Source organism: Hydra vulgaris, chromosome 10 (assembly GCF_038396675.1).
Source record: "Hydra vulgaris chromosome 10, alternate assembly HydraT2T_AEP".
NCBI lineage: Eukaryota > Metazoa > Cnidaria > Hydrozoa > Anthoathecata > Hydridae > Hydra > Hydra vulgaris.
In genome coordinates, this window is record NC_088929.1 from 46,603,435 (window position 1) to 46,612,718 (window position 9,284).

General features: G+C 24.9%; 1 protein-coding gene across 1 annotated transcript; it reads left to right on the top strand.

Moving 5' to 3' along the window:
• The first annotated feature begins 526 nt into the window (after positions 1-526).
• LOC136086391 (deoxyuridine 5'-triphosphate nucleotidohydrolase-like) lies at positions 527-1,024 on the top strand. Its single transcript, XM_065808688.1, has one exon. The coding sequence runs from the start codon at positions 527-529 to the stop codon at positions 1,022-1,024; it is 498 nt and encodes a 165-aa protein (XP_065664760.1).
• The last annotated feature ends 8,260 nt before the right edge of the window (positions 1,025-9,284 follow it).

Sequence of the window (9,284 nt, forward strand, 5' to 3'; positions counted from 1 at the left end):
AAAATGGGAAAAAAATTTGTTTAAATCATCAACATTTTCTGATAAAGTCAGTGAGATATGAAAATGTGTTTAGAATGCGAAAAAATGGAAAAGGAAGAAAATAGATATTATGAAAGAACAAAAATGGAAATTGTATAATTAAAATACAAACATTTTGATGGTAGTGTTCAATTAGAAAAATCTTCAGTTGTAGATGATTACGATAGAAAATCAATAAAAAATATAGACGATTTATTTTTAAATGTGTGGATTGATACTGAATTTAATACTAGTGTACCTTTATTACCCTATATTAATGAACTTTTTAATAGTGCATTAAACGAAAAGGATTTAAAACAGTTTGATTTTTATTATTATTGGTTTGGACACTGTGAACTTTGTGATAAAATATATTTATTTTGTTTTAATTGTTTTTGTTGTAAATTAAGTTTTTGTAAAAATTGTATTCTTTCTCATAAAGAAAAAAGAGAACATGTGGTTTATTCTTTTGAACAAAAACATAATGTATGTATTTAAAAAATTTTAGATGATTAAAATAAGTGATACACATCGCATACAAGATCAATGGTCTTTTTATGAAGCAAAAGAGTTTAAAAGACTAGAAATTGGAGATACTCAAGAATGGTCTTTTTATGAAACAAAAGAAAGCGCGTGTTTTGATTTGAGAAGCACAAAAGATTATATACTTCAACCACAACAACGTATTTTAGTAAACACTGGAGTTTATATGGATTTAATAAAACCAGATTTAGAAGGACACATATGTTCAAAATCGGGTATGACTTTCAAATATGGTGTTGTTGTGTTGAATGCTCCAGGAATAATAGATGCTGATTATAAAGATGAAATTAAAGTCATATTGATAAACCATTCGAAAGAAGATTATATTATTAAACGTGGAGATGTTGTTGCTCAAATGGGATTTGTGAAAATATTTATAGCTATAAAAAATGTAATAGAAATTGATGGATGTTTTTGTCGTGAAGTGAAAACGTCAATGATTAAAGTAGAACGAAATGATTAATGTAGAACGAAAGGATGGTTTTGGTTCCACTGAAAAATAAAAATTTTGTAATATTTTCTTTATATTGTATACATTTTTTTTTAGATTAGTAAAAATTATGGCTGATAGAATTGCAGAAAATAGTAGACCTACATTTACCATTTATACTGACAATCCGAGTTTTTTATTCAATGGTTTGTATAATGATAAAATAATGAATTTAGATTTACGAGTATCCATTTTAGAAGAAATGCACAATAATAATGGACATGGTAGTAAGATATGGATTTTTGAAAATTTTAAGGAGCAATTAAAAAATGAAAGCAAAGTTTATTATAGTGTACCCTTTTATTATAAAAAATATCAATTTTTAATGAAAATGATATTAATATGAAATGTGATAACCATGAGGAAGAAGAAATTGGTTTGTATATTATAATAAGATCATCACCTTATGATGCTATATTAGAATGCCCTTTTATAAATTGTGTTATTACATTTAAACAACGTGGACCTAATCGTAAACAAATGAAAAAAAGATTTATTACTGAGAATAATGTGTCTTTTCAACGTCCAGCCTAAGATGAAGAAAATGTTGGTTATGGATATTGCAACTTTATAAAAAAACAGAAATTAATGATTATTTAATTGAAAACAATTTGTATATCAAATGTAAAACTTAGTAATTTTTTAATATATGGTATTTAGTAAGGCATTTTTTAAAAAAAAAATGCCTTACTAAATACCATATATTAAAATAATTGTGAACAACATAGTCGTTTAGAAAGCATAATTGCATATGTACAAAACTATCAACTTGTTTCATTTAATGATGCACTTGATAATTTGAATAATATGAAAATGATTTTTTATCAAACTATTGGAAGTATTTCATTAAATTAACTAGAATGCTATTTGGACATTTTTTCTCAAATTGAGCTTGCTTGTCATGATACAGAAAAATTATATATGGATTCATTAGAATTAATTTCGATAGATGCTATGAATGAAATGGAAAAGAAAATTTTTATTTATAATTATTAAATAATGTAAAAATGATTTCAGAACACTTTTTAGAATTGTTAACTTTTAGTTATAAACACATTGAATATACTCACAATTTAGAATATGATTTTAAAATTTAACTGTTTAATTGTAGTTTTTTTTAGATTAACTAATAAAATTTTTACAAAATGTTGATGGAGCTCAAATGATGGAAATCAATGAAGAAAAATTAAAAGAAATGAGAAATTGTGTTCGCGATATAGAAACTGGTTTATTGTCTAATGTTTGGGATGACATTATAATACACAACATGTATCTGAAAGTTCTTATGGAAATGTTTATAGAGAGCAATAAATCTGTCGATTTGTTTTATCATTATCAAAAAAATGGGGTTATCATAACACCAAACGATAAAAAAATTTTAGATCGCAGAATATTTTTGAGAGCATATTTTTATCGTTTAACAAGAAGAACAATGTTAACAAGTATTAATTTTTATGATAGTGTTTTGTTTATTTAATTTTTTATTGTAATTTTTTTAAACAACTAATTAAAAAATGAATAATGAGGCTAAAAATTGGACTGAAGATCACATTAAATGGTTTGTCAAATTTTGCAATCTACATCATTCTGAACAGGAATTGTGGCAAAACTTGGAAGAATTATCACCTGTTTTTTATTTTCATTTTGTTATCGTTAAAGAATTTTTAACCAATGATGATCATCAAGATGGAATATTGGGAGAGTTTCAAAAAATAATAGAAATTATAAATAAAAATAGTGAGCTGATAAGAAAATATGTAAAACTACGTAATTTTGTAATAGAATTGTTAACTCATATGATTGTCATCTTGCAATAGAAGAAGATGAGTTTATAGTAACAAAAGAAAAAGAGGAATTTTCGAAAAGAGATGAAGTTATGTTCTCGCACATAAAAACAAGTGTAGACATGAAAAATTTTATTTATATTTCAAAGCATGAAGAAAGATTCTTATTAACAAAAACAATTAAAAATTATTTTATCACAACTTTTTTAAATATTCTTAATAAGTAAAAATTTTTCTTTTGACTTTGTATTTTTTTAACTTTGTACTTTGAACTTTGTATTTTTTAGGTTAACTAATTTAAAAAAATAGAGTTTCTTCACGAGTTTAATCATGAAATGTATATTTCGAATATTTACAAAAAGCTCGATAAATACAATGCTGAATGAATATTATGATATATCAAAAAGTAAAATATTTTATTAAATATGCTAATTATGCTGTTCATTTTGATAAAAATTTGGATATCAATGGAGATGGAGTAAAGAAAGCCAATGAGGAAATGAATAAATTAATTCGAGAAGATGCTGAGAAAGATGATAATAAAGAAAGATTAAAAACTTTAGAAATTTATATTCATGCTCTATACAAATTATTTACTTCAAATAAACGAATATCTATCGAAAATATCGAATATGATATCGAATATTTGAAAAGAAAAATAGATTATAAGAATGAGAAATAAAGAATGAGAGACAAAGTTATGTTTGATTATATTGAAAAAAATGTTCCTCAATTTAATAGAGAAATAATGAAATATTTTTATTTACAAAATGAAACTGAAAAAATATAATATGTACGTGAGGAATTACAGCGTTCATATTTAAAAACGATGGAATATTTGAGTACTTTTTTGCGATTAGATAATAAAATTGTAAATTTTTTTATTAAATTTTTTCTAGATTACCTAATAAAAAAATGGAAAAAGAAACAGGTATAAAGGAAGAACTTTCAGCTGCTGATTATTTAGAACTTTGCAAATGTGAAACTTTTTGTTCAGAATGTGAAAGACGTATTAAAGAAATAAACGACGCGTTATCTGAATTTAAAACATTAATAAATAATGTAAACACACTTCTTAGTGGCACGATCTCGTCTTCTTAAATTTTTTTATTGTAATTATGATAATTTTTTAGATTACATAATAAAAAAAAATGGTAAAAATAACAGTACGACCATCCAATAATTTTATGACACCAGCAGTAACAACATGTCGAAATATAGAACTGTGTCCCAATTGTCAAAAGGCTAAAATTGTTTATGTGATGAACAAACAAACAGAAATTTTTATAAAATAATTTTTATTGTATTTTTTTTAGATTACATAATTAAAAAAATGTCTTTTGAAAATCATGTTGAAAATTTAATCACTCAACTGTTATTAAAATCAGCTGGTATTCATGATGAAAGTCAAACAATACGAATGTTAACGCAAGAAGCAGAATCTTGTTCAAAAGAAAATTGTGCAGCTTTTAATCTTTGCGATTCTTGTAAAAAAACTTATGACTTCATTCGTCGTTATATTCACGAAAAAAATATTAAAAATAGGGTACTTGAAATATATTTGAAAATTATACTTTATTGCAAAAAAAATTTTTGTAATTATTTTTTAGGTTGCATAATAGAAAAATGGATGTGTTTTATGAAGCTGAAATTGTTCAAAATGAAGATGAAAGTTTTGTTATCGTTGATGATAAATTGTGAACAAAGATCTTGCGCCTCTTGTCTTTGAACTCATAGGAGTAGATATTTACAATAATGTTCGTAAAGATGTTGAAAAATGGTGGTATGATCGCTTTGTACCTTTATTTCCATTGGAAGCTTTTCAACCGAACACTCGTAAAGAAATGTCTCAAGAACAATTTGATGATTTTGTAAAAGAAGTTCGTAAAATACAACCGAAAGAATTACGAGTTATAAGTTATCCATCTGAAGAAATAAAAAGGACCTCGTTTGAAATTAAAAATGAAAAGTTTTTGAAATTGCAAGCGTCAATGTTGTTGTTAAGTGAGCATGAATTACAAATGTGTGAAAAAGTTGCGAAAAAACTTGACTGCATGAAAGAGTTACTTTATTTTATTTGTAAAAACCTGGTGTTGTATACGAGTCTCTTTGTAAAATTGCTCAATGTGAATATTCCCCTGTTTGTGTGTTTTGTAATTTGAATTTTTGTTATATTTATATAGAATTAAAAACTGTATATAATATATTTAGTATATAAAGTCTATTTTTTTTTTAGATTACATAAAAAATGGAAATAATAAAAAAAGATTCAACTAAACTCAAGTTGACTCAAGAACAGATTATGGAAATTTATCAGAATCAAGAGAATTGCATTCGTTTTTTAACCGTATGTGACTGTTTAGAATATGACGAAGATAGATTTGCTTGTTTTAGTTGTCAATGTTCAACTGAAAAAGTCGAAGAATTTTACAATATGATAGAAAAAGCTTCTATCAAGAGTGGATTTTCAAAATATTTCTTAAACATGATTTTTCCTATTCATAAACACAAAATAGAAGAATTGTTTCATTGTCATTGTTTAGAACCATTGTGTTTAGTTTGTACAAATAACAAAAATGACATTTTTATTTCTGAAACAAGAGAATGTGATTATAATAATGGATTATATTACGGTACTTACAAGTATAATTTTTTTGATTCGTTTTTGTATTTTTTTTTTTTTTTTTTGTTATTTTTTTAGATTACATATTCAAAAAATGTCTAAAACAACCTTGGAAGGATTTGATTTATATAGATAAGTACACGAGAAAAATCTTGATTTTGATGGATTATTAGACTATGTTATAAAATTTGATGCAAGTGGTGAGTTAGAAAAAAGTATGCCCTCTACAAACGATTGTGAATTTTGTGATTTTGAACCATGTGACACTTGTCGAAAAATATTTATAAAATTAAAAAAATATATATACGATAATGATCTCGTGAACAAATATCAAATGGAAACAACAAATTAAAATTGTTTTTTGTAAACTTTTTAATATTTTTATAAAAAATTTTTTAGAATACATAAAAAAATGGAAACTAATATTATGTTGGCAGCAAAAAAAATTGGTTTATCAGAAGATTTGTTAAAAAGACTTTTGATTATCATGAAAGCGAAATTCTTTGTTAGTCATCATGTACATCCCAGTAGGCACAGGACCTAAATAAGACGTCTTTTGAACGTTCAAAAGACGTCCAAAACGTTCAAAAGACGTTCAAAAGACGTCTTTTTTACATCTTGTGCCCACTGGGATGTCAAGATAATAATTTGTGTTTAAAATGTAAAAAGAAAAAATTCGAGATTATACGTTCAGAATATAATGATTCTGAAAGGAAATATAAACATTTTTTATATACGGATATATAAAATTTTTTTTTATAATAAAAGAATAGTTACTTTATCGACAATTATCACATTTTCTATTTCAGTCGAAGTTTTTTTTCTTCGAACTTATACTTTCTTAAAGCAGCAACAACTAAAGGCAGATTTTTTACGTTCAGAATAAAATGATTGTGAAAAATAGATATAAATATGTATATTCTTTAAACGCTGAATAAAGTTTTTTTTATAATAAAAACTTGTTTTTTGTTTTTTTTTGATTACATAATTAAAAAAATGGAACTAACAGAAAATGATTTGGATTTTTTGATGGAAAGCGTATACAAATTCAATTAAAATCATCCAGATACTTTGGAAAAAATTAGACAGCACGCATTTACTTCAAGACAAACTTTATGTCAATCTTGTGGATTACGTTTTTTGAAATACAAATGGGATGGTTTTTTTATTGAAGAAGTTTGAAGAATACCTTCTATATTGATTTTAATGGTGTTTCAATATATTTAAATACATTATCATGTTTATTTGAATTTGAATTTTAAAGGTTTTTATTATTTTTATAAAAATATATCTAAAGAAGATTTATTAAATCATGTGAAAAAAAAATGTTTAGAAGTTGAAAATTGTAAACATTATTTAAACGAATGTGATGATTGTTATTAATTTAAATATTCTGACGTTTGGAAACGAAGTTGTTTGTTTATATATTGTGATAAATGTTTTGAGCAAGTGAATTATATGTAAAAAAAATATTTTACATGAATAAAATAAGAGAAAATGATAATAAAAAGATGCTCAAGTTATTAAGTGAACAAAAAAACATTTTGAATGAAGATGAAGTGTTAGCTATAAAGTTTTTGTCGATTGTTCATTGACAAGACGATTTATCATCTAAACTAGAAAAAATCGTTGACACAAACATTATTTTTATGATGTCTTTTGTAAAATATGCTATTATGCATTTATATTCAAATAAATTTTTTTTCAGCAGATAATAAAAAATGTTATCTTTACAACAACAAAAAGCGCTTCAATGGGTTGAGGAAGGAATCAATTTTTTTATTATTGAAGGTGCTCGTTGTGGAAAAAGTTATATCGTAAAAGAAATTGCTCAAAGTATACAAATTTATAAAACAATACATATTACTGCAAGTACAGGAAAAGCAGCTCATTTATTAAATGGTGTCCTACACACGCTTTTGCTGGTATAGAAACTGGTGTTAAAAGTTTAAAATATTATAAACGTCATATGCATCCTGATATTAAAAAAACGTGGTTGGAAACTGATGTTTTAATTATTGATGAAATTTTAATGATTAACGCTCAAACATTTGATTTATTACATTTAATAGCATATGAAATTAAACAATGTTATGATGAATTATTTGGTGGTATTCAAGTTATTGTTTGTGGTGATTTTTTTCAATTGCCACCTATTAAAGGTGAATTTGTTTTTAAATCAAAAATATGGCAACAATATATGACACAAGTTTTGGTTTTAACTGAATGCTTTAGACAAAAAGCAGATGCACAAATTTCTGGAGCTTTAAATGAAATACGTTCTGGTCAAGTTTCAGATCAAACTATTGATTATTTTATGAGGCGTTGTTTTGAAACAGATGAAAATTTGAACACTAAATATACGAGATTATTTTTTAGAAATATGGAAGTTGATGTTTATAATAATAAAAAAATGGAGAGTATAAAACACGAAGGTTATTGGTTTTGTGCTGAAGATGTTGTTAAAAATCCAAACATACGATGTTCGTTTCGGATTCCGGCGGCTGCTTATCTTAAATTAGGTGCTGTTGTTGTGCTTGTGAGAAATATCAATGTTGAAGAAGGTTTGTGCAATGGTACTACTGGTACAGTCATTTTAACAGAAAATAATGCTGTTTGGGTTAATATGAATAAAAAAGAAGTCAAAATTGAATGTGTCAAAGAAGAGATTTTAGATTGCTCTTATGCTATTGTAGGCTCAAGATTGGGTTTACCTTTAAAATTAGCTTTTTCTTTTACTGTACATAAAGCTCAAGGAAGTACAATGAATAAAGCAGTTATTCAATTTAATTTAAAGGCTTTTAATAATAGTCTTTATTATGTTTCTTTATCACGAGTTTGTAATATTAATGATATTTTTATAATTGTTAATAATAAATTAGAATTACGAAAAATATTCAAAAGTATCACTGTTGATTCAGATGTTTTGGAGTTTTATAAAAATACATGTAATTTTTTTTAATCGGTTATAATATTGTTACTTTATGTTGCAAATCTATTGAAGATGGTTATTTTAAAATAATGAAACGTTGTTACAATTCGCCTGTTTATTTTATAAAACCTTTAGAAGAACCGACTAATTTACGTTTTATTTAAAATGCCAATGTTCGTGCTGTTTTTAATATTTTAGAAAACGATAGTGGATGGAAGTTGGTACGATTATGCAATATTAAAATCAAATCTCTTTCTAATTTAACAGAAAGATCAATGATGAAATTACGAAATTTTGAATTGTCGGGTTATAAAAAAAAATGCTCATGACAGATGCACAAATTCAAAAAAAGAAAAAGCATAACAAAACATATTACGAAAAAAAACAAAAATTACTTTTACTTAAAAAACAACAAAAAAGGAGCAAAGAAATTAATGTAGACGAATGGTTTGGTGAATGATATAGATCTCATTCCATAACACAATGACAAAATTCACAAAAAGGTCTTTCTTATACTAAACTCTCTTATGAACAAAAAAGAAAAATGTTTTTAGATTATAGTATTTTGCTTGAACCTGGTTTGAGTTTTTATTCTGCTTTTCTTATCTCTTTGTTGGATCGTCAATAGAATGTGTGCACAATTAAAGAATGGAATAAAAAGGTTTTGAAAAAAAATGAGACCGATATACATTCAGAAGAAAATATTTTACAACTCCTTTTTGAAGATCAAGATGAGCAAAAATTCTGGCTTGGAAAAACGTTTTACAAAATTTAAAAGGAAAATCTAAAAATATGTCATTTCAAACTTTGATTGATTTGTGTCACTGTTTTGCAAAATATTTTTGATCGTATTAACATTAAAATTTTTGCCGTTAACAAAAGTAATACCAAAAT

Coding starts and splice junctions, on each gene's coding strand:
- LOC136086391 (XM_065808688.1), top strand. CDS start 527: ATGATTAAAATAAGTGATACACATCGCATACAAGATCAATGGTCTTTT.